The sequence below is a fragment of the Mauremys reevesii genome, linkage group 15 (assembly GCF_016161935.1).
Source record: "Mauremys reevesii isolate NIE-2019 linkage group 15, ASM1616193v1, whole genome shotgun sequence".
NCBI lineage: Eukaryota > Metazoa > Chordata > Testudines > Geoemydidae > Mauremys > Mauremys reevesii.
The window spans coordinates 6,021,560-6,048,243 of record NC_052637.1 but is presented as its reverse complement, the minus strand read 5'-3'; the positions used below and the strand labels follow the sequence as shown (position 1 = coordinate 6,048,243).

The following is a 26,684-nucleotide window of genomic DNA, read 5'->3' as shown; positions in this document are numbered from 1 at the left end:
CCCCCACCCCATTACCCTCACTCTCGCTTTCCTCCTCCTCCTCCTCCCCCCCTCCGCTCTGAAGTGTCCATGGTGGTCCTCGGAGTGGAGGTGGGGTCACCCCCAAGTACTGCATCCAGCTCTTTGTAAAAACGGCAGGTTGTGGGGGCAGCACCGGAGTGGCGGCTTCCCTCACGGGCTTTGCAGTAGGCACTCCGCAGCTCCTTCACTTTAACCCTGCACTGCAGCATGTCTCGGTCATGGCCCCTTTCCAGCATTGCCTTTGATACCTGGCCAAAGGTATTGTAATTCCTACAACTGGAGCACAGCTGGGACTGCACAGCTTCCTCCCCCCAAACACTGATGAGATCCAGCAACTCACCATTGCTCCATGCTGGGGGTCATTTGCCACATGGATTCATGGTCACCTGGAAAGATTCACTGATTGCACTCCACACCTGTCTGAGCAAACAGGAAGGGGATTTTTAAAATTCCCGGGGCATTTACAGGGCGGGTCTGACAGTTGGTCACCTGAGGACAGGGCAGTAGAGTTCGAACTGATGAGCAGAGTGGCTAGAACAGGCATTCTGGGATACCTCCGAATACCTCTGGAGGCCAATAACAGCACTTTTGGTAGCCACACTGGCGGAGCAGCGCTGCATCAGCAATGCTATAGTCATTATTCCCTAGGTCGAGGTGGAGTACAACCAGTGCTGTAGCCAGGGAGATAGAGTGCTGTATGTGTCTTGCAAGTGTGGACGGTGAGTGAGTTGCAACGCTGTAAAACCACCACCAGCGCTGCAACTCTCCAGTGTAGCCAAGCCCCCAGGGAAAAGCTGCCATAGCTAAAGGCACAAGCTAAACCAGAAAAACTCACTCCCATTACGGGATAACAGCGCTGACATGGGGTGTTATACCCGTGTAACAAGAGCAGTTTAAGGACTTGTCTACACTTAAATTTTATAGTGCTCTACTTTCTGGCTCAGGGGTGTGAAAAATCCCCTCTCCAAATCTGTCCGGCAGGGATCTACGCTGCTCTTGGTAGCTGCTGGATCTTTAGTTTGTCCGTTTGTTCCAATATCTCCTCTTCATTCCTCAATCCTTGATATTAATTTCCTGAACAGAGCAGCTCCAGGGCAGGTTACTCCCCAGCAACCTCTGTGGTGAAAACTGATGCAAAGAAACCAGTCAGTCTCTCAGCATTGTCCTTACTCTCCCCAGTTGCTCCCTTTCCCTGCTGCTGATCCAGGGGACCCATTGATTCTCTCACAGGCTTCCTGATTCTGATGGACTGAAATATTTCCCTGGTATTTGTTTTATACCTCTGGCTGTTCACTCTGCTAATTGCATTTAGCCTCCTAATTCTCATCATCCATTTCACCTGATGTACTGCATGCTCTTTTCTGCTGGCTTCACAGGGTTAATATTTTCCATTTGCAGAGGAATCCCTGTTTGGTTCTAACAACTCCTTGCACCTGGCCAGGTGGGGTTACTGTATTTCTCCCCTTGCTGATTCCTTTGTTGCTCGGGGGTTCAGGTAGGGTGACCAGATGTCCCAATTTTAAAGGGACAGTCCCAATTTTGGGGTCATTTTCTTATATAGGTTCCTATTACCCCTCACCACCATCCCGATTTTTCACATTTGCTGCCCGGTCAGCCTAGGTTCAGGTGTCTGGCTGCTGCTGTAGCCTCCAAGCTGAGTCTAAGGCCATGGCTACACTTGCAGATGTGCAGCGCTGGGAGTTACTGCTGTGTTCGTACAGCTGTGTAGGGAAAGCGCTGGTGTGTGACCACACTGACAGTTACCAGCGCTGCAGTGTGGCCACATTTGCAGCATTTGCAGCGCTGTTGGGAATGCAAACTGCTCGGTGCATTATGGGCAGCTATCCCAGCGTTCAAGTGGCTGCAACGTGCTTTTCAAAAGAGGGGGGTGGGGTGGAGTGCGACAGGGAGCGGGGGAGAGAGAGAGAGAGAGTGGATTTTTGGAGCCGACACTGTGTGTCAGCTCCCTGCCTTGCAAATTCTGTGTCAGCTTCCTGCCTTGCAAAATCTGACCATTTCCTCGACCCCTCATTCACTCTTAAATGCAAATAGCCTGCAGACCAGATAAGCAGCTGCTCCAACAGACTCCCTTTCTCCCCACCCCCCGGCGTGCTGTTTCTCTCCTCAAGCAAACACTAGCTGTAGACATTCATCCCCCTGCCTGCCTCATTCACAGCAAACAGGAGCTGTGTTTGTTTTTTAGATAAGCAGCTACCGGAGCCCCAAGTTCACAACAAAACAGAGAGGCATCATAACAAAACAAAGAGAGTAAATTAGTTAAAAGCATTATGGGAAAATTCCAGAGGTCAGTTACAGCGTAGTAAGATTAATCACTGTTTACACTTGCACTCCAGCGCTGCATCACCAGCGCTGCAATAGTTATACCCGAGGCAGAGCAGGAGTACAGCCAGCACTGCAGCCAGGGAGATGCAGCGCTGTATGTACCTTGCAAGTGTGGACGGTGACTAAGTTGCAGCACTGTAAAGCCTCCACCAGCACTGCAACTCTCCACTGTAGCCAAGCCCCAGGATTGTAACTTCCTTGCTTTAAGGTCTTTTTGACTCGCTTCTCTTTTGCAAGATAATGTGATATTGCCTCATTTCTCTTTGTTTTATTTTTAGACAAACTCCAGGCTGAGCTCAGTAAGTTCCATTCCCCCCAGTATCACCCTGTGTGACATTGTCTCCTGCTCAGTGTGTCGGTGTTCAGGGGCGTTCTCACCCCTCTCTCTGTGTTTGGTTGCAGGGTGGAGACGCGCCCAGCTCTACGCAGGTACTGTACATACCACTGATGTTTTATCCATGGCAAGGCCCCATCTCCCCCTGGGAGCTCTCTGCTCCTTTCCCTGCACGCTATCCTGGTGCCAACCCTTTCCCTCCCTCCCCCTGGCCCCCAACACCTGACCCTCCCCTTGTCTCCTTCCTCCCTGGTGCCCACCCCCTCACCACCCTGTGCCCCACTGACCCTGCTCTCCTCTCACCCCTCTGCCACCATCGCCCATGCCACCTTCTCTTTATTTCTCACCCCTGCCCCTCCCCTCCCCCTCTGGCTCCGTGACACCTGCACCCCTCACCACCCCTCCAGTCCCCTGGTGCCAGCTCCTCCTCTGCCCCAAGTCCCAGCTCTACCTTGGCCCCATCTGCATCCCTGGTGCCTGCTGTTTCCTTTGTCTCCTCTGCCTGCCTGGTGCAAGTCCCTTCCCTCACCCCCTTTGGGACCCCTGGTCTCAGCCCTTCCCCTCACTTCAGCACTGCCGCACCCCTCCCCTCACCCTCTCCTAACCTCTTGGTCCCACCCTCCCTTCATCCTCCCTCTGCCCTCCTGGTGCCCACATCTCCCTGCACACGCTTCTGCCCCCCTAGGGCCTGCCCTTCTCCACACCCCTCTCTCTGCCCCCCTTCTGCTCACTTGCTCCCTCACCCCCATTCTGCCCCTTTGGCACTGATGCCTGTTCATTCGCCACCCCCATGGTTCCACCTGCCCCTGTCCTCATCATCTCACCCCCTGGCAGCTCACCCTCCCCTTGATTTCCTCTGCCCCATTGGAGCTCCCCATTCCCTCACACCCCTCTGCCCCCTGGTGCCTGCCCCTTCCCTTGCTTCCCTGTGCCCCCTGGGGTCCATTCCCTTCTTCTTCCCTAGTGCCCACCCCTCCCTCACCCCCTGCAGCCCCCTGGAACCTGCCCTTCACCCCCCTCTGCTGCCTGGTGCCCGTACCTTCTCTTATCCCCCCCATAGCCCTTGTGCCTGCCCCTCTCTCTGCCCCTCTCTCCACCCCCGCTCCTGTCACCTCCCCTCCCCTTTCCTCTCCCAGCATCAACTTCTCCCCTCCCCGTCATCTTCCCACTCCTCCCCCGCTCCTCCTGCCCTTTCCTCTCATTGTCTCCTCACAGGCAGAGGGGCCCTGACTCCCCTCAGGCAACAACCCCCAGTGATTAACGGGGATGCAGGTTAATTTCCCTTCGATCCCAGTGACCAGCCCCTGCCCCCAGCCCTGACTCTGTGACTCTCTCCCCAGTGGACGTGACTCTGGATCCAGACACGGCAAATCCCAGACTCATCCTGTCTGAGGATCGGAAACGTGTGAGATTCGGAGACACTTGGCAGGATCTGCCCGACAACCCTGAGAGATTTGATCTTTGTGTCGGTGTCCTGGGCACTGAGCGTTTTATAGGCGGGAGGCATTACTGGGAGGTGGAGGTGGGAGACAAGACTGAGTGGACTCTGGGGGTTTGCAGGGAATCTGTGAACAGGAAGGGGAAGATTATATGGACACCTGAGGATGGATACTGGGCCGTGTGGCTGAGGGATGGGGGATACAAGGCCCTCACCTCCCCCCCGACCTCCCTCCCCGTGAGCGTCAGGCCCAGCCAGGTGGGGATTTTCCTGGACTATGAGGTGGGTGAGGTCTCGTTTTACAATGTGACTGACAGGTCCCATCTCTACACTTTCACTGGAACCTTCTCTGAGATGCTTTGTCCTTATTTCAATCCTGGTGTCGGTTCTGGGGGTACAAACACGGCTCCCCTGATCATCTCCCCGGTCCCAGCTCAGGACGGAGGGAATCTCTGTCCCTGACAGTGACCCCGCGGCACAGACTGGCCCCTCCCAGTGCTGCTGCTCTCCCCTCCACAGTGCTGGGGGCCAGTTACTGCAGCAATTGGACTTTCTGTGCTGACCGGACGCTGCCAGTTTCCCTTTTCAACTGGAGGTTCCAGTCGAAAACCAGACACCTGGGAATCCCCAGCCCCCACCTTTTCTGTCCCCTGCCCCAGGGGTAGCAGATGGTGGTGGATGGGGGTGATTCACGCCTGTCAGAATTTTCTACCCCTGTAAAAACTCAATGTAAAATACGAAAGAAAAAAGATGATTCTAATTTAGAAAATATTATTGTAACAAGGTGTAAATAAAAGAATATTTTAATTTACATTCTAACAGTACTTCAGAAACAAGCATCTAAACATATTTTTAGAAATTGAATTGACATTTATTTTTTGATTCTTCCCTCAAATCTATATTGAAGTTTAACTTCTCTAAATAATGTCATTTGAATTTCAACTGTGGAATTTCAAGAAATCCAAAATATTTATCTTAACAAAATAAAGTATTAATTCTCAGACTGGGTTGTTCAGTTTACAATGTATATGTGTTATAAACATCACAACTACACACATGTGCAGCTCCTCTCTCTCTCTCTCTCTCTCCCCCTGTCTTTATTGTCTTGACTGGTTCTCTCTGGAAGGCAGGGCACATGCACCCACCTCCTGCACTACACCTTTAACAATAAATAGGTGAAATAATGATAGAATTAATTAAGCAATATATTTAACTTAACTCACACAAGATTATATAATGTTCTTTGAAATTCTGTCAGCATTAATTCATGTGATTATGAACTTTCTAGCTACATATAATTAGTAATCAAGATATGACCTTCCTTCCTTTTTCTCACATCAATTAACAAAACACAGTCCCCAACCTCAAACACTATCTTCCTATAAATAGAAATCTCTTCTACAATCTCCATTTTTTTTAGTTTATTTTTCTTTTAAAAAATTATTTGCAGGCAATGGACTGTCAGTATCCTCTGTTGATTCCAATGAATTGCCAGGTTCTTCATGTTTTTGGTTATAAGGACACAACAAATGTAGTTTGATAAAGAAATAGAGAAGGGGTTGTGTTCCTTTACTGAATCATCACAAATAAACTTAATTGTATTATAGACACTGGCACTTAGTGACACATAACATGAAATTTGGTGAAGCTTTATTGGGAAACCTTTCTTCTCAGCCATAAATCAGTTGAAAGGGTGATATTTTTGTTGTCATGTGAGGTTTAGAGTACAAAAAAAATAAAAGCAGCAAAGAGTCCTGTGGCACCTTATAGACTAACAGATGTATTGGAGCATGACCTTTCGTGGGTGATGCATGTAGTGGAAATTTCCAGGGGCAGGTATATATATGCAAGCAAGAAGCAGGCTAGAGATAATGAGGTTAGTTCAATCAGAGAGGATGAGGCCCTCTTCTAGCAGTTGAGGTGTGAAAATCAAGGGAGGAGAAACTGCTTTTGTAGTTGGCAAGCCATTCACAGTCTTTGTTTAATCCTGAGCTGATGGTGTCAAATTTTCAGATGAACTGAAGCTCAGCAGTTTCTCTTTGAAGTCTGGTCCTGAAGTTTTTTTGCTACAGGATAGCTACCTTTAGATCTGCTATTGTGTGTCCAGGGAGACTGAAGTGTTCTCCTACAGGTTTTTGTATATTGCCGTTCCTAATATCTGATTTGTGTCCATTTATCCTTTTCCGTAGGGACTGTCCCGTTTGGCCGATGTACATAGAAGAGGGGCATTGCTGGCATATGATGGCGTATATTACATTGGTGGATGTTGTCGAAGAAAAACTTAGTTCTCGCTTTTTGTTTGGGTGCAGCAAGATTAAATACTTTATTATTTCTCCAGTAATTACCATGGAGGGAGAGAGTGCCATAGGACACAGGGTCCTGGACAGGTCTCTCAACTGGTAAACAATTACATCAAGCCTTTATACCTTTGTTACAGACAATTTCTAGCAATCATGGAGACAGTAAAAAGCAACAAATACATTTTGTTTATACATAAGCTTTTCTGCTATCTTACTAGAAAAAGCAAGACTGCACATTGCAAGGTCGTAATACTTTCACACAGTTCACTCTGTCTTACATTATCTTGCTTCTACAAATCTCACGTCATAAGGGTCACAGTATGGCCTGACTCTTGCTAACTGACTGACACGCATTAAAATCCCCTTCAAATCCTTATTAATTCTTTACTTGCTTCCACACTCCCCCCTTTTGTACTTCTAGTACAACAAACAATTTCAAATCTCAATTCGCATTAAACCATGGAGTTCAGATTCTACAGCAGATATGTCAATCTTAGGGGTTGTCAAGGGATGTAATGACAATGCATGATTAGCATGATCATGAAAGGTATTATTACTATAATTATGTTTTTTTCAAAAACAACAACAATAACATAATCCTAAACTAACTAACAACACGACAAACAATAACATTCCCATAGGAATAATATAATGGGGCTGTTGTACAATTTTGATTACAAAGCATAAAACATCATACCTAGTACATAAAGTAAACACTCTATAAGCTGTATGAAAGGCATTCTTTTCAGCTTGATATATATTCCAAAGCATGTGAATTTGCCCTTGCAATTCAGAGATCCTTTGAACCTTTGGTAACAATGAAAGCAAATTTTGAAACCGATCAGGCACTACTCTAGTCCAATCAAAATATACCTGAAATCTAAGAGCTACTTGCAACATTCTATCTGCATTCTATCTGCAGGCCAGTAAATGATATAATTGCCTGCAGCAGTGGTAAGATCAATATGTATATCTTGTCAGGTGTTATTCTAGGGGTACTGTCTATAAATCAGGTAGGTATACCAGGTGGTCTAATTTCCCAGATGTCTTGGTAAATAATTCAGTTCCACACGCATCCTCCCCATGGACCCAGCAGGATTCGGTATGTGGGAGCCCACACCCACCCTAACCGGTCCATATGCTTGGAAGGAGCACTGTGAATGTCCACACTTCCATCCAGAAAGTGTCCAAGTATGTCTGCATGACCACAGATCAGATGGCACTCCTGATGTGACAGTAAGGGCAGTGGGCCAAGTCTGGTCTAGATCCCACTGCAATGCCTTCCCAGCCTCAGTGATATTCAATACCATCTCTGTCAGTAACTTCTGGGTCATAGAACTAAGGGCGGAAATGACATGTAACTTACCAACTCCAGCCCGTACTTAAGATAGCTGAGTTTTAAGAATAAGGCTAGTGGCCTTTAAGAATAGTCCAAATGGCTACGACACTATTAGCCCCAGCCCATAGGGATCTGCCCAATGTCCTCTTAATCCAGGTTCTCCGTTGTGCTAATCTAATGGCAGCCCCTTGTGAGCAATCTGGGTATGTAAAAGTGACGTGAAAGCTGGATAAGGGCAATATCATTTAAAATCCAATTAGGGAGGGCAATACATACTGAAGGATTTATCCAAAACACAGGGCGCAGCCTGTAGAATAAACCCCAAAATCCAATTAATACCACAGTCCCAAGCATGGGTCCCACAAATTTCTTCCTGCCAGTATGTAATTCTTTGTTTCTTCACCAGGGTCAGTTCTCAATGTCCTTTTCAGCCAGGAATTCCTGGACTTTGGTAATGTCAGTGGAGTGAGTGTGTCTTCTTCTTTCCCAAAACAATTGTGGTTTAGCATCCTACAGGGGAGAGGTTGCCAGCACATATCACCCTGTAATGGCTTTGCTTCTTCTTGAAAAGTCTAAAGGCACAGTTGGTCTGTCAGTGGACAAGGGAGAGGTTGCCAGTACGGCACCTTGTCCTTTTTCCTGCTGTCCAGAAGCACAGTGGAACTAGAAGAAAGAATAGGGTAATCATCAGTAGGAAAATTCTCCTGATGCGGAGGGGTCTTTTTTGCAGTGAGAATCCTGGGTCCAAGCAGTCAGTCTGTGGCACTGCACAACGGTGTTGGTAGTCAGCAGGACTTGGAAAGGGCCTTTCCAGCGTGGAGCCAAGGCAGTCCTTCGTTGATGGATCTTTATGTAGACCCAGGCTCCTGGTCCCAACAAGTTGCAAGGTTGCACAGGATCCTTCGGTAGTGCTTCCTTCACCTGTGTATAAAAAGACTTAACACATTTCATTAGTGCCTGACAATACTTAAGCATTATGTTATCCAGCAAATGAATGTCCATCTGAGCTGGGGTTAGTGGGGATGCAGTTGGTAGGCGCATTGGGTGTCCTGTCAAAATTTCATGAGGGCTGAGTCCAGTCTTTCGATTGGGAATGGCTCTCATACACATCAGTGCCAAAGGAAGGGCATCTGGCCACTTCAAGTGTGTCTCAGCACAAATCTTGGCCAGTTTATTTTTTGTAAGTCCCGTTCTGGCGTTCCACTGTCCCAACTGTGGGTGGTGAGGGCAGTGAGTTGCACATAACCCCCTTACAATCTGTCCAGTAAAATGAGTTCCAGGATCACTGTTGATAGTCACAGGGATGCCAAAACGTGGTACAAAATCTGTAAGCAAAGACATCTACTGTCCTGCAGGGAAAAGCTTCAACCCAAGTGGTAAATACATCAACTAAAACTAATACATATTCATAACCACAACATTTAGACATTTAAATAAAATCAATCTCAATATTTACAAAAGGTCCCCAAGGAGGAGAGTGGGCTGGCCGCTGCACACCAGTCTCGTGTAACTGCAGCAACCATTCCCCCCCCCTTCCCTTGGTAGGCAGCCAAGCGGTGTCCTTGACTGGGGCCAGCGCATGTTAGCCATTCTCTTTTTCCTCCCTTCTTGGCGTTTTTTTTCTTTTTTTTCGTTAACATACAAAGGAAACTTTTACCCTTTACTTATACACCTTCTTTTATACCATGAACACATAAATATTACTGTTATACAGTACATTAGTCTTATTATTCAATGTATGCCACATATACCCTGTCACTAAAATAACCTTATTACAGAACTTTGGAACAACAAGCCAGGACAAGCACACCCACTTTGAGAAGTTCACTTAATACAACCTCTAGTCCAATAGCTTTCCACCATCCCCAGCCCTCTGGCTAAAAGTCTGAGGTAGCCAGAAGGATCCCTTGTACAATATGGGGAGTGGGTTAACTTTTCATGTCCTTGCTTCCAAAGACTGTCAGTATGATTTTAACAATTCTCAATTAAAAGATTTGGCCAATGTAGTTTCTTTCTCTTACTGAAGAAAATGTATTAGACTTTAGTATATCACATTTTTCTGATGTAACCAAACACTTTGTATTCTAAGTTGAACAAAACAAGTATCTGCATTGCAATGCAACATTTTCGCTTGATGTCAAATCAGACCATCTCATGAAAATATTAAACACAACAATTTTGGCCACGAGACAAACACCACAAGACAGAACATAGAACACACAACATAATTGTGACTGCCAGTAAATCATAGTACGTTGAATGCTGTGCAGCTGGCATTAATGTTCTTTGATTATCTGAAAGACAAAAACAGAGGTCCACCCCTTCGGGGCAGTTAAATACTTAAAATATACAAATACTCTTGTTGATTCTAGGCAAAACAGAGGAATTACCCCATATTTTCTCGTATGTGCTTCTTAGACAGCCCTGGTTCAGCGGCCTCTACCTTATCAGTTAGTTAATTTGCATTAACACAGATGCTCTCCGGCTTGCTTTTTTTACTGTTAACTCCTGCTTTTAAACACTGACAGAAAACATCACCTCTTACAGTGCCGTTAGAGCCTAATACAATTTTAATTACATAGCACTATATCCATTTTTCAGCTAATTCAACAAAATTGGTCACAGCCAAATTATTACAATCTAATAAATTTATTTGCCTGAATTCATTCACAAACATGTCAAAGACACCAAAAAACTGTTCTCTTTAGCATTTTTACAAAGCTCAACCGCTGTTCCCTCCAGCAACTCCCTTCCAACAGCCACTTTACCAATTCAAATCACCATTCCAAATATCCTTCTGAGTATTTGAAATTCTCATGGTCATATTCACTTACTCCGTCTTTCCACTACACCCTCAAAAGTTTCCAACGTATTTTCCAATCTCTCTGTCTGTTGCCTGCCCGTCTGGGCCCGATCCTTTTTTCTCACTGAGCTGTCCCTATCCTAGGCACAACTTGTGCCACTACCAGTTTAGCTAGGAGGGTGGGCTTCACAACTAGCCCCCACCCTTCTGGTCTTTTCCCTAAAACATTTTTACTCCCAAACTACTCGAGTCCTCCCTAGTAAGGCTTGCCACCTGGGCAAAAATACATGGCCATTGGGTAAAGGCCATTTACTTAACACATAATCCAAACCCCTTTGGGGGTCTACCCAGAGACCCACCCATTTGTCTGCTGACACTTAAACAGAAAAGAAAAGTACACAGAGAGCAGAGAAAATTACAGTCTAAGCCAGATTTTTCCACTTCTATTACATTGTCCGTCACAGGGGGCGGGACAGAATTATCTCAATACAACCTCAGAGCTTCATCGCACACATGGCTTCCACCCTGAGGCATTACAAACGAGAAGTTCAGTTCCGCTCACACACCCAACGCCCAAATGAACAGAGCAGAAAAACAACAGTAACCGGTTAAACAAAACAGAACAAAACTAAATAGTGCACCAAAACCAAATAGTGTTTCCTTATTCTATTAGAGCTCACCTTTAATCATGCAATCCTTATCATATAACACCAACAATACCAAACAAAGCAAACACAAAATAACAAGGGTAAAACAGATAGATGGTGTAAATTCTGCAGGGCTCCCCCATTATTAAGTGCTCACCAAACTGTGACAAATTCCTGTTACTAATTTATCCCTCATGTCAGGTGATCAGACTGACAGAGCACATAATCAAACTTTAAAGCTTCATTAAAAATAATAAAACAACAATGGAGAGTATTGGGAATGCTCCCACCTCACACAGGAAAAACATGAATGCCCCAAGCCTTAAACCACTTTAATACTCACACATGTCTCACTGGGAAGTTAAGCTTTGCAAATATGGCTAACATGTGCTGGCCCCAGTCAAGGACACCGCTTGGCTGCCTACCAAGGGAAGGGGGGGGAATGGTTGCTGCAGTTACACAAAATTGGTGTGCAGCGGCCAGCCCACTCTCCTCCTTGGGGACCTTTTGTAAATATTCAAATTAATTTTATTTATATGTCTAAATGTTGTGGTTATGAATATGTATTAGTTTTAGTTGATGTATTTACCACTTGGGTTGAAGCTTTTCCCTGCGGGACAGTAAATGTCTTTGCTTACAAATTTTGTACCACGTTTTGGCATCCCTGTGACTATCAACAGTGATCGTAAAACTCACTTTACTGAACAAATTGTAAAGGGGTTATGTGCAGTTTTGCAGATCCAACACAACCTTCACTGCTCTCATCATCCACAATCTGCTGGAACAGTAAAATGCCAAAACAGAACTTAAAAAAATAAACTGGCCAAGATTTGTGCTAAAACACACTTAAAGTGGCCAGATGCCCTTCCTTTGGCACTGATGTGTATGAGAGCCATTCCCAATCGAAAGACTGGACTCGGCCCTCATAAAATTTTAACAGAACACCCAATGCAACTACCAACTGCATCCCCACTAACCCCAGCTCAGATGGACATTCCTTTGCTGAATAACATAATGCTTAACTATTGTCAGGCACTAATAAAATGTGTTAAGTCTTTTTTTATACACAGGTGATGGAAGCACTACCAAAAAATCCTGTGCAACCTTGCCACTCGTTAAAACCAGAAGCCTGGGTCTACATACAAATCCATCAACGCACGACTGCCTTGGCTCCACGCTAAAACGGCCCTTTCCAAGTCCTGCTGCCTACCGACACCGCTGTGAAGTGCCACAAACTAACTGCTTAAACCCAGGGTTCTCACTGCACAAAAACCCCTCCACATCAAAAAAAATTTTCTACTAATAATTCGCCTATTCCTTTTTCTAGTTTTACTGTGCTTCTAAACAGCAAAAAAAAAAAAAAAACCAAGGTAACGTACTAGCAACCTCTCCCTTGTCCACTAACAAACTACTGTGCCTTTAAACTTTTGTAAAAAAAGCAAGTCATTACAAAATAATGTCCTGGTATTCTTCCCTGTAAAATGCTAAACCACAACTGCTTCAGAAAAAAAAAAACACTCACTCCACTAACATTGCCATAGTCCAAAAATTACTAACTAAAAAGGACATTAAAAACTAACCCTGATAAAAAAGCAAAAAATTACATTCTGGCAAAAAAAAATTTGTGGAACCCATGCTTAAAAATGTGGTATTAATTAAATTTTTGGGGTTTATTCTACAGGCTGCGCCCTGTGTTTTAAATAAATCCTTCAGTATGTATTGCCCTCCCTAATTAAATTTTAAATAATATTGCCCTTATCCAGTTTTCACGTCACTTTTACATACCCAAATTGCTCACAAGGGGCTGCCATTAAATTAGCACAACAAAAAACCTAAATTAAAAGGACATTGGGCAAATCCCTATGGGCTGGGGCTAATAGTGTCGTAGCCATTTAAACTATTCTTAAAGGCCACTAGCCTTATTCTTAAAACTCAGCTATCTTAAGTACGGGCTGGAGTTGGTGAGTACTATGTCATTTCCGCCCTTAGTTCTATAACCCAAAAGTTACTAACAAAAATGGTATTAAATATCACTAAGGCTAAAAAGGCATTGCAGTGGGATCAAAACCAAACTTGGCCCACTGCCCTTACTGTCACATCAGGAGTGCCATCTAATCTGTGGTCATGCAGACATACTTGGACACTTTCTAAATAAAAGTGTAAACATTCACAGTGCTCCTTCCAAGCATATAAACCGGTTAGGGTGGGTGTGGGCTCCCACATACCAAATCCTGCTGGGTCCATAAAAAAAATGCGTGTAAAACTAAATTATTTACCAAAACATCTAAAAAATTAAACCACCTGCTATACCTACCTAATTTATAAACAGTACCCCTAAAATAACACCTAACAAAATATACATATTAATCTTACCACTGCTGCAGGCAATTATATCATTTACTGGCCTGAAAATAAAATGCAAATAAAATGTTGCAAGTAGCTCTTAAATTTCAGGTATATTTTAATTAAACTAAAGTAGTGCCTAATCGGTTTCAAAATTTGCTTTCATTGTTACCAAAGGTTCAAAAAATCTCTAAATTGCAAGGGCAAATTCACATGCTTTAAAATATATATCAAGCTAAAAAAAATGCCTTTCATACAGCTTATAAAGTGTTTACTTTATGTACTAGGTATAATGTTTTATGCTTTGTAATCAAAATTGTACAACAGCCCCATTATATTATTCCTATAAAAATGTTATTGTTGGGCGTGAGCCCAACAGAGAGACAGACGTCCTCAGGGACAGTCCTCCTCCGATACCCCAATAGAGATTTCAAAAGGTCTCATACCTCTCATGTGGCGCCATGGGGTTCGAAGGGGAATGATCCGTAGTAGCCGTCTGTGGGTCCGTGGGCGTTGCCATCCCGGACGAGCCCCCAATAAGACAGAGTGAACTGTGTGAAAGTATTACGACCTTGCAATGTGCAGTCTTGCAATTTCTAGCAATCATGGAGACAGTAAAAAGCAACAAATACATTTTGTTTATACATAAGCTTTTCTGCTATCTTACTAGAAAAAGCAAGACTGCACATTGCAAGGTCGTAATACTTTCACACAGTTCACTCTGTCTTACATTATCTTGCTTCTACAAATCTCACGTCATAAGGGTCACAGTATGGTCTGACTCTTGCTAACTGACTGACACGCATTAAAATCCCCTTCAAATCCTTATTAATTCTTTCCTTGCTTCCACAATGTGCAGGTGAATGAACCGGTGATGGTGTGGCTGATCTGGTTAGGTCCTGTGATGGTGTCGCTGGTGTAGATATGTGGGCAGAGTTGGCATTGAGGTTTGTTGCATGGATTGGTTCCTGAGTTAGAGTTACTATGGTGCGGTGTGCAGTTACTGGTGAGAATATGCTTCAGGTTGACAGGTTGTTTGTAGGCGAAGACTGGCCTGCCACCGAAGGCCTGTGAAAGTGTGGGATCATTGTCCAGGATGGGTTGTAGATCCCTGATGATGCGCTGGAGGGGTTTTAGCTGGGGACTGTATGTGATGGCCAGTGGAGTCCTGTTGGTTTCTTTCTTGGGCTTGTCTTGCGGTAGGAGGCTTCTGGGTACACGTCTGGCTCTGTTGATCTGTTTCCTTATTTCCTCGTGTGGGTATTGTAGTTTTGAGAATGCTTGGTGAAGATTTTGTAGGTGTTGGTCTCTGTCTGAGGGGTTGGAGCAGATGCGGTTGTACCTCAGTGCTTGGCTGTAGACAATGGATCGTGTGGTGTGTCCGGGATGGAAGCTGGAGGCATGAAGGTAGGCATAGCGGTCGGTAGGTTTTCGGTATAGGGTGGTGTTAATGTGACCATCACTTATTTGCACTGTGGTGTCTAGGAAGTGGACCTCCCGTGTAGATTGGTCCAGGCTGAGGTTGATGGTGGGGTGGAAGCTGTTGAAATCGTGGTGGAATTTTTCCAGAGTCTCCTTCCCATGGTTCCAGATGATGAAGATATCATCAATGTAGCATAGGTAGAGGAGGGGTGTGAGTGGACGAGAGCTGAGGAAGCGTTGTTCCAGGTCAGCCATAAAAATGTTGGCATATTGTGGGGCTATGCGGGTGCCCATAGCGGTGCCACTGATCTGGAGGTATATATTGTCATCAAATTTGAAATAGTTGTGTGTGAGGATAAAGGCACAGAGCTCAGCAACCAGTTGTGCTGTGGCATCATCAGGGATACTGTTCCTGACAGCTTGTATTCCATCAGTGTGTGGGATGTTTGTGTAGAGAGCTTCTACATCCATGGTGGCTAGGATGGTGTTTTCTGGAAGGTCACCAATAAAGGTTCCCTAGTAAATTCATCACAATTCCTCTGGATTCTCTGTCCACCGCCTTCTGGAATGCTCTGTAAAAATAGTGACTGGTCTAATTGCTCGGAATTAGCTGTTGACCCTAATTTCTTGAAGAATTAGCTGAGCAGAGTCTGAGGAGAGGCACATCACATTGCATTGCTAGGACTACTTTTTATTTTAAATGTAACCCTTCTGCCAGGCCGAATTGATAGCAGCAAGGGCCGGGTTCAATACATAGGGGTCCCTCCCTTACAACATAATGTGAAACCAGCTCGAGCCCCCACCCAGCGACCTGGGAAAATCTTACACACACCCCTGGGCGCCTCGAGGAGGCAATACTTCCCCTCTCACAAGCACAGAGTCTCGGTGTAGCAGAAAAGGTTTAATTACATGAGATAAACACAAGCATTAAATTGGAAAAACACCTCAATTAGCATTCATAGATTAAACCGTGAGCAAAGATCCACCCCAGGAAATTGGGCCGTGTCCTTCTCCCTGGGCTCTTGAGTCCAGCAACCCTCAAATCACCCCAAGACTCCAGAGTCCAATATCCCAAATGTCCCTAGAATCCAGCAACCCAAAGATCACCCACAGTCCCAACAATCCCATAATCCAAAAGTCTCTGTCCCGGGTCAGTGCAGCCCCAGAGTTCGAGAGTCTATCTGCAGATGTCCCTGTCCCCACCCCCAGCCTGGGTAGAAAGGGGCACCTTACGTGATCCGTGGGGTTCTGCTCCCGCCTTCTCCACGAACTGCTCCTCCAACCGTCCTCACAAACTGCTCCACTCCGCCGCTGCTTTGCTCCACCAGCTGTTCCATGATCCGCTCCAGCCATCGCCACAAACTGCTCAGCTCCGCTCGCTCCGTGGGCCGCTCCACCCATCCCACAGCTGCTCCGCTCTGCCAGCTGCTCTGGTCCACCAGCCGTCCCCACAAACTGCTCAGTTCCACTCACTCCGTGGCTCCACAAACTGCTCCACTCCGCTCTGCAGTATAGCTTCAGGCTCCCCCACTAGTTAGCACAGTACTCAGTGCTCTCAGCTCAGCAATTCCAGCTCTTTAGTGATTTCAGCTCACAGTAGGGGAGCCCCAGTGCTAGTGCACCATTAGCCCAAAGTGAGTTCAGCTCAGTAACCTGTATCTAGATTCTTAAGGGAATCAAAAATCAACTCTGATATTCCACAATGGAGAGAGGCATAGGTGGGGCTGGTGCTTCCAGCTCACACAAGGCACCTGCACCACCAGGTACAGATACCTGTCCCCAGCCTCTCTCAATTCACTGGGTTTTGGAACCCATGTCCCTTGTCTAGCAAGTACTATTTAGTTGATAATGAAACCCTTTATCATAAGACAGTTTTGTAGTTCCTCATTTACTTAATCAGGGTGACAACATTTTATTCCTCCTGCCCCAATAACAAAGAAATTGGGGATCCCACAGCTGTGAAAATAACCATCCCAGGCTGCTGTGAGCTATACTAAGTGGAGTGGGTTTGCCAATGCAAATGCACATTCCTGAAATTCCTTTCCCCACTCCAATGCAGATTCTTGAAATTCCTTTGCCCACTCCTCATAATTTACCACCAGATGTCAGGGTAGAGCTCATCCTGACTCTGCTTACATAAACGTGATGTGTTATGAACATTTTCAATGCAATAATTCAGTTTTGAAGATTTATTCACAATATGCCATTCATGGCAGTGTGCCCTAAACTCACCTTAATTATTTGAAAATAAATACTCTAAAATTATCCTGTGATGGATTCATTTGTGTTTTTATCCAGTCTGTTGCTGTCTAGGTGGCATGGGCTACTGAAGCTATCTTTTTTTTCTAGTTTTTTAACACAGGGAAATTTTAATCTACAAATAGATAATTTTCCCCTAAAATTTCCTTCAGAAATATCTGTCTTCCTTTCCCTATTTCTCACTGAATTATGTGTAATTACTGTGGTTTCTTGTCTAATCTTATTGTGTTATTGCATGGGAAAATATATTGGAAAATATGTTAATATACAACATGGTTTTTACTCTCTGACAAGATATAAAAATGTGTTGTCACTCACAATTTACAGCATGAAGTGTCATGAAGAGATTGCAGGAAATGTTCATTTTAAAGTTTCTAACTCTGAATGGGCTCCCCCATCAGTTCCTGCAAGCCCTGGCTGGCAGAACTCTGTGTGAATTAAGCAGCCTGCAGTCTGCCAGGGAACTTCCACCAAGTGTCTTTATTATTTTGTATGGTGCATCACAACATAACAGCAGTAACGAGGAGCCCCTTCCTGCTCCCTGGTTCAGCCTTTTATACTGCTGCTTTCTTCTCAGCACTGAGTTAGTGACCTCATCAGGCTCCCTACAGTTGCAAGTGATTCTTTCTGCCCTTCCAAACCCAAACTACACAGTCAGGGCCAACTCTGGCTTTTTTGCCGCCCCAAGCAAAAAAAAAAAAAAAAAAACCTGTGGGGCAGCCGGAGCCAGGGTGAGGGGGACTCCCTGCCCCTGGCAGATGTGCCCCTGGCAGCAGAGTGCCCACACGGGCAGCACGGGGGAGAGGGAGGGGAAGAGAGTGGGGGGAGAGAGAAGGGAGTTGGCAGGGCTTCCTTCAGCGAGGTGCTCGCCGTGCGGCCCCTCCCGCCATGCCGCCTGCTGGGAGGTCTCTGCGCCGCTCCGGTTGGCGGGGAGGGAAGGCTGCGGGCTGCCGGGCTTGCTGCAGACCTGGCACCAGCTGGGGCAGATGGAGCACGCAGCCCGCTCCCAGCAGGGTGCTCCCCTCCTCCCCGCTGCCTCCCCCTACAGGGTGGCCGGAGCACAGAATAAAAAAAAAAAGGGTGGACGTGCTGCCCTAGAATTGTGCGGAATGCCGCCCCATAGAATCTGCCGCCCCAAGCACAAGCTTGCTCAGCTGATGCCTGGAGCCGGTCCTGTACACAGTCCATCCTACTCTAATTGCACCTAGTGGCCACGGCCGTCCTTACCCATATGCAAACTATTCAGCTGCATACGGCACCAGGAAATTTGAGGCACCAAAATGCCACAAATTTCCTCGTGCCTTATGCAGCTGCATGCTGCTCTAGCAGCCAGCACGATCCAGTGCTTCTATATTGTGATGCCAACTTTTCCCAACCTAGCCCTAAAAATTTCCCAAATCTGGTGAAAAATTCCCAGATACAGTTTTTTATTTCAAAATCTCAAAGGAATATAATATGTGTGTTTTTAATAACTATATAATATATATTATATCCAAATTATTCTTATTCGTTCAAGATGTTTCACATTTATTATAATTTTATACGCATAGACATGTTTTTCAATTTTAAACTTATGTTACTTATACAGTAAATACAATATTTAACACACGAGGAGTAGGATTGAAATTATAGAAAACAATGTATTTTACACAAATTTCACTAAGGTATTACAATACAAAAGTATTAATACAAAAGTATTAATAAGGACAGCATGTGCCCTGCAATGTACTGTACATCAAAGTTACTTTGAAAAAATAAAAAGTAAACATATAATTATAAAATAAGATAAAAAAGCAAACACAAAGAACAAATAACACTTTTATATAATTTTCCTTATTATTATAATCTCTGAGTATTATCCATTTTCTGACTCATGGTCTCAGTAGTCACTAGGAACACCATTACCATCATTAATATTTTTATTAGTTTTATCACTGTCATTTTTACTCTTCATATTTTTATAATGTAAATACGAGTGCTTAATAGTAATTATAAAATTAGCACATTTCTCTTGTTTTGCTTTCAAAGCTGACCTTATAACTACACTAGAATTGAGTGTTTAATGTGTTTTGGTTGTCATACAGTTTCTTTTTTTGGTTTTTATGTCTGTTACTATGGAAAAGATTCTTTCACATGCTGCATTTGAATGCGGTAATGTGAAAACCTTTTTAGCCAGTTCAGATATATTTGCAAACATGAATTGACCCGAATAATCTAAATTCATGTTCATTTTTTCTACAAGTTCCTCAGTCTCACTTTGCATCAAAACATTGCTAATTACATTTATCTTTCTTTACTGTTACAGCCTCAGAAATTTTGGAATCAGGGAAACATTTTTTAACTACTTCAGTCAAGTGTTCTACAGATTGAATACTGACATTGTGTTCAGCAAAGTAACAGGCCATTCTGATCTCTGCATTTTTAACTTGCTCTTCACATTTTTGTGCTGTTTTAATTTCACAGTCTTGTTTATTAAACATATCATCAAGTTTCTTTGTATTAGATACTGTCTCAACCTTTTGTTTATGTTTTTTACCATTAGTCTGCTTATCTAACTCACTAGTACCTGCCTGGATTTTTACATCACAACATTTGCAATAAGCTAAAAAACAATGGTTTTCTACTTTCTGCAACCAATTTTTGTATTTACCTTCTTGAAGCCACGAGTCTTGAAAGGCTTTTTTTGAAAGTAGATGACTTCTCTTTTGGTGGAAGTTCACCCCAAGACTTCAATACTCTGTCGGGGGTGTTATCCCGTTGTTTTCGTTTCGTTTTGGATCTTTGTCTCCTCCTGCAGTCCTCTTCCTCTTCTCACCAGCCTTACCGGTCTCTTTATTCATTTTTTACGTTAGATAAAAATGGAAAGAGATCTCTGAAAAAATGGAATATGATAATTAGTATAATGTATATTTCAATTTATATTAAAATCGAAGAAGGGAACATATTATATTTTATTACCTAACACAGTAGACGAAGATATTTAATATTTGCCTGGAGGAAAGTGCTGTTACAAATTTATGAACAGTCAAACGCTCTGGTCCACATTCTCTGTGCAACTGCAAGCACGAAACACCACCAATAGGAGAGCAGCACAGCCCGATTATGAAAATCACGTGACAAATATTCACCAATGGAAGAACGCATTTTGACGGAAATTTAAAAGAAGCACAAATATTTTACTTTTTATGAAAACTTCCCAGGATTTTTGAGATTTGGAAAGTCTTTTTCTTTTTATGAAAATTTCCCAGGATTATTTAGGTTTTGAATGAAAATTCCCAATTTCTCAAGTTGAAACATTTTACTCAAAAATTCCCAGATTTGGGGAAATTTCCTAGGATATAGAAGCACTGCCATGATCCTCCAGCTAGCTGAGCCGACCAGGAAAGCTGCTCCTGCCCCTGCCCCTGCCCCTGCTCTGCTCCCACCCCGCCTCTTCCCCAAAGCTCCCGCCCCCACCCCGCCTCTTCCCACCTCTGCTCTGCCCCAGCCCTGCCCTCACTCCACCCCTTCTCCTGAGCTACATCCCAGGGCACTGCAGCAGGGGTCGGGCCTGTCCTGCACTCACCAGGCAGCAGGAAGTGGAGTGACATGGTCCCAACCTGCTCTGCTCCGCAAACTCCCAGCTATGCCGCCGATGAATGCTTGGGGGCTGTTCCCCCACCCCCCAACTCCAAAGGCTGGGAGTCAGGGGAGCAGAGAGGAGGGGTCATGGGCCAGGTCAATCCACTTCCTGCTGCCCCATGAGTGTGGGGTGGTGTCTGCCCTGCAATCACCAGGCGGCGGGAAGTGGAGCGACCCAGCCCCAATCTGCTGCACTCTGCCAGCACGTGCTGGGGGGTGGTTTGCCCTCTCCCACCCAAGCCCGCTCCTGCCTCACAGACATTGGGCCTGGCCCCCCCGCAGAGGCCTGGGGACACTCCCCACACAGAGGCCTGGAGTCACCCCCCCACAGGGGGGCTGCTTAGGGCACCCCAATGTCTAGGGACAGCCCTGCTGGTAGCCTGGGTGTTCTCAGTGACCAGGGTGCTGGCTTCCAAAGGGCTCAGTTTACAAAAAGCTAACAGCCCCCTGTCGCACGGCCATGATTGTATAGTGGAAATAACACCAAATGTAAACTATTACCTCATTATTCCATTCAGAACCTAGATCTGACAGTATCTGCTCTGGACAGCCATGTTGATGTATAATTTTACATGTTTTCTTCATCTCATGTGCTGTCATTATTCTAAGTGGAAATTCTTCTGCCTCTTTTGAAAAATCATCAGTAGCTGTATCCCTTCTGTGGTACTGAATATAACCCATTTAAATCTGCTCCCAGCAATTCCCAGGATTTCACAACCTATGTGCAAGAACACAGGCTAGAGTTTTCATTTGGATCTTTCCTATGACATTTTTATTATAATCCCATCTATAGTAAGCAAAGTAAATGTTATAATGTGGTTTCTATAATAGTTGATGTCTCCACACAGTCAGAATCTAACTTTTGGTGTTTTTCAGAGGTAAATAGATACAGGCCAAACTTCTGCAACTGAAAACTTGCATAAATACTCTGTCACTGTGCCAGTACAGCGGGCAATAGAAGTCGTTGCTGTACCATGTCACCCATTAGTTCACAGGGGCACTTGTTATAGCTGATTAGAGGCTTTATTGTGCAGCAATAATAAATACAGATCATGATAAACAATTAGATTGGCTAATTTTAAAAAACTCTTCAGATGTATTTAACATGGGGAAAGATGCAAAGTGCTTGATTTAACCAGGAGCCATCTGCTCAGGTCCACTTCATTGCAGGGGTTGTAAAGTTAAGTCCAATCAAGCAGGACATTTGCCTGGCATGAGATTCTGTATGAACTCCTGCAAAGCATATGACAGAGGCACCAGGGTGACCAGAACCTTCTGTAACTCCCTGGGTTCTCTGCTGTCTTTCCAATGAAACCAGAGAACGTTACCCAGAGCACTCAAAGGTCTCCTTGGAGATCTAAGAGAGACTCAGACCAAGCAGTGGAAACACAAACTGCCTGATGGAACCAGCACAGGATAATTGAAAGGGCCTCAAATGCCACAGCTCTGGACAGTTTCTTGTCCCTGAAGAAGTCAACCCTATTTTAATCTACAGTCTGTGCACTAAGAATTTCTGACTTACCCAGCAAGGCAGAAATAGAACCCAGGTCTCCTGATTCTTAGTCCAGTGCCATAATCATGAGACCCTTCTGACTCCCCTGGAACATGGTTTCTTTACACCCTCCGTGCTGGGCCAAGGGGCAGTCCCTCCGTACGTGTCCCATCTCCCGGCAGAGGTAGCACCGGGCCTCCCCCATGGAATAATGCACCCAGCAGTGGGCTCCATGGTAAGGGACGAGGAAGAACCCCTCGAGTGTCTCTCCATCACACGCCGCTGGTGGCAGTTGAAGTTGCACCTGCCGGCAGAACGAGAGGATGTGATGGAGGGTGGGGTCTTTGCAGCCAAATGGAAGACCAATATAAAATCACTGCCGCTAACATTGGTGGGTGATAAAATACTAGCAGAGCGGTAATTAATGCTGAGGACAGGGCAGTGACGCAGAGCAATCGGATCCCTTGATAAGCTGGATCCATTCAAAGGAAACAAGTTTGAAAAGGACCAAATGAAAGATCCTATCCCTAGCAGCAAGGCATGCAGGCCACACCTACAGCATGGGGAAGTGTATCCAGGAAAGCACTAACTGTGAAGAGGATTTAGGGGCCATGCTGGGCAAGCCATTCAACATGAGCACCCAGTGTGATGCTGTGATGAACAGGTCTAATGCCAGGCTTTTGCGACCAGGGGCTGCTAACAGGGAGTTTCACAAGGGAGTTCTCCAGGTGAAGGAGGAGCAAATACAGCATCTGTGAGGTAAATGACTGTCTGTAGTGTGTGTGTGTTTGTGTTTGGGAGTTACTTGCTGTGAGCTGTGTGCTGAGCTTGTGTTTGTCAGTCTGTTTGTTTGGTTGGTTGTTTGAAGGACCATGTGCTGTGGCTGGCAGTTGGAGGCCGTGAGCTTCAAAGGAAAGTTTGAAAGCTCGAAGCCTCTGGTAATTGGCTGAACCTTAATCAGTGGGAGGGGTGTTAACTCAGGCCAGGGCTCTATAAAGCCACGCACAAGCGACCAGGGGCTGCTAACAGGGAGTTTCGCAAGGGAGTTTGGAAGGGAAGTGGGAAGGGAGGCGGGGGTCCCTTGTTGGTCCTACCTGTTCCCCTGTAGTCCCCTTAAAATCTATAATCCAAACCATATTCCAAAACCATTTTCTTTAAACCACCCTTTCATTAACTAGGAGACAATGCAGGCAGAAGCCCAGCAGCAGAGTGGAGGCTGGCCAGTTTATTGCACTGAGTATTGCATGTATGATTACCTGCCTTGTGGGCGGGTGGCATATGTGTGCAGTCGGTGCAAGGAGCTCCTGGCCCTCAGAGACCATGTACGGGCTTTGGAGACCAGGGTGGGGGATCTGGAGGAGCTAAGAGAGGCAGAGAGGTATGTTGATGAGGCTTTCCGCGACACTGTAGAATTGTCCCACCTCTGCTCAGACAGCCTCTGTGCTGTTGAGGAGGAAGAATGGCCCAGGGAAGTAAAGCAGTCAATGGGAGCAGAGGGAAACCTTCCCATAGTTGGGACCCTCCTTCCAGATGGTGCTGGGGTTGCCTCTCGCACTGAGGTTGCCTCTCCGGGGGAGGGAACTCCAGTTGCTAGGAAAAGGCAGGTGTTAGTAATGGGAGATTTGATCATTATAAACATAGATAGCTGGGTTTGTGATGACCGGGAGAACCATATGGTGACTTGCCTGCCTGGTGCGAAGGTTGCGGATCTCTCGAGGCATCTAGACAGACTTATGTGTAGTGCTGGGGAGGAGTCGGTGGTCGTGGTACATGTAGGTACCAATGACATAGGGAAGGGTAGAAGAGATGTCCTGGAAGCAAAATTTAGGCTACTAGGGAAGAGACTGAAATCCAGGACCTCTATGGTGGCATTCTCAGAAATGCTCCCAGTTCCACACGCAGGGCCAGGTAGGCAGGCAGAGCTTCGGAGTCTCAATGCGTGGATGAGATGATGATGTAGAGAGGAGGGGTTTACGTTCATTAGGAACTGGGGAAACTTTTGGGATGGGGGGAGCCTATACAGGAGAGATGAGCTCCACCTAAACCAAAGTAGAACCAGACTGCTGGCACTAAACATTAAAAAGGTTGTAGAGCAGTTTTTAAACTAGGAGATGGGGGAAAGCCGACTGCTGCAGAGGAGCATGTGGATCGGACACAGACTTCGCTTAGGGGAGAGTCTGATGACAGGGAATCTCCAGGTTATAGTCAGGAACAGAGGACGGAAGAGGATAATGTAAGGGCCGGATCAGATGATAATCAGTACATAAAAAAGAATCTGGCACATCAGAAAAAGGCAGACAAATAAACAGGGACAAGTTTTTAAAGTGCTTGTACACAAATGCTAGAAGTCTAAATAATAAGATGGGTAAACTGCAGTGCCTTGTGGTAAAGGAGGATATTGATATAATAGGCATCACAGAAACCTGGTGGACTGAGAGCAATCAATGGGACACAATCATTCCGGGTTACAAAATATATCGGAAGGACAGAACAGGTCGTGCAGGGGGAGGAGTGGCACTATATGTGAAAGAAAATGTAGATTCAAATGAAGTAAAAATCTTAAGCGAATCCACATATTCCATAGAACCTCTATGGATAGAAATTTCATGCTCTAATAAAAATATAACATTAGGGATCTATTATCGACCACCTGACCAGGACAATAATAGTGAAGATGAAATGCTAAGGGAAATTAGAGAGGCTATCAAAATTAAGAAGCCAATAATATTGGGGGATTTCAATTATCCCCATATTGACTGGGAACATTTCCCTTCAGGGCGAAATGCAGAGATAAAATTTCTCGATACTTTAAATGACTGCTTCATGGAGCAGCTGGTACGGGAACCCACAAGGGGAGAGGCAACTCTAGATTTAGTCCTGAGTGGAGCACAGGAGCTGGTCCAAGAGGTAACTATAGCAGGGCCGCTTGGAAATAGTGACCATAATACAATAGCATTCAACATCCCTGTGGGGGGAAGAACACCTCAACAGCCCAACACTGTGGCATTTAATTTCAAAAGAGGGAACTATACAAAAATGAGGGGGTTAGTTAAACAAAAATTAAAAGGTACAGTGACTAAAGTGAAATCCCTACAATCTGCATGGGCGCTTTTTAAAGACACCGTAATAGAGGCCCAACTTCAATGTATACCCCAAATTAAGAAACACAGTAAAAGAACTAAAAAAGAGTCACCGTGGCTCAACAACCATGTAAAAGAAGCAGTGAGAGATAAAAAGACTTCCTTTAAAAAGTGGAAGTCAAATCTTAGTGAGGCAAATAGAAAGGAGCACAAACACCGCCAACTTAAGTGCAAGAGTGTAATAAGAAAAGCCAAAGAGGAGTTTGAAGAACGGCTAGCCAAAAACTCCAAAGGTAATAACAAAATGTTTTTAAATACATCAGAAGCAGGAAGCCTGCTAAACAACCAGTGGGGCCCCTTGACGATCGTAATACAAAAGGAGCGCTTAAAGACGTTAAAGTCATTGCGGAGAAACTAAATGGATTCTTTGCTTCAGTCTTCATGGATGAGGATGTTAGGGAGATACCCAAACCTGAGCCAGCTTTGTAGGTGACAAATCTGAGGAACTGTCACAGATTGAAGTGTCTCTAGAGGAGGTTTTGGAATTAATTGATAAACTCAACATTAACAAGTCACCGGGACCAGATGGCATTCACCCAAGAGTTCTGAAAGAACTCAAATGTGAAGTTGCGGAACTATTAACTAAGATTTGTAACCTGTCCTTTAAATCGGCTTCTGTACCCAATGACTGGAAGTTAGCTAATGTAACGCCAATATTTAAAAAGGGCTCTAGAGGTGATCCCGGCAATTACAGACCGGTAAGTCTAACATCGGTACCGGGCAAATTTGTCGAAACAATTGTTAAGAATAAAATTGTCAGACACATAGAAAAACATGTTGAGCAATAGTCAACATGGTTTCTGTAAAGGGAAATCATGTCTTACTAATCTATTAGAGTTCTTTGAAGGGGTCAACAAACATGTGGACAAGGGGGATCCAGTGGACATAGTGTACTTAGATTTCCAGAAAGCCTTTGACAAGGTCCCTCACCAAAGGATCTTATGTAAATTAAGCTGGCATGGGATAAAAGGGAAGGTCCTTTCATGGATTGAGAACTGGTTAAAAGACAGGGAACAAAGGGTAGGAAATAATGGTAAATTCTCAGAATGGAGAGGGGTAACTAGTGGTGTTCCCCAAGGGTCAGTCCTAGGACCAATCCTATTCAACTTATTCATAAATGATCTGGAGAAAGGGGTAAACAGTGAGGTGGCAAAGTTTGCAGATGATACTAAACTGCTCAAG

The 26,684-nt window shown here is 44.9% G+C and overlaps 2 protein-coding genes across 2 annotated transcripts in view; both read left to right on the top strand.

Annotated features, from left to right (window-relative positions):
* LOC120383451 (E3 ubiquitin-protein ligase TRIM39-like) overlaps nucleotides 1–4,598 on the top strand; it is a 40,387-nt gene extending 35,789 nt beyond the window's left edge. Inside the window, exons 5-7 of the mRNA XM_039501605.1 lie at nucleotides 2,643–2,663; nucleotides 2,767–2,793; nucleotides 4,039–4,598. Coding sequence (XP_039357539.1) covers nucleotides 2,643–2,663; nucleotides 2,767–2,793; nucleotides 4,039–4,598 — 608 coding nt within the window. The remainder of the gene's footprint in view (nucleotides 1–2,642; nucleotides 2,664–2,766; nucleotides 2,794–4,038) is intronic.
* The window catches only part of LOC120383937 (E3 ubiquitin-protein ligase TRIM39-like), a 961,691-nt gene that overhangs the window by 645,581 nt on the left and 289,426 nt on the right, over nucleotides 1–26,684 (top strand). The gene's annotated exons all lie outside the window — the stretch shown is intronic.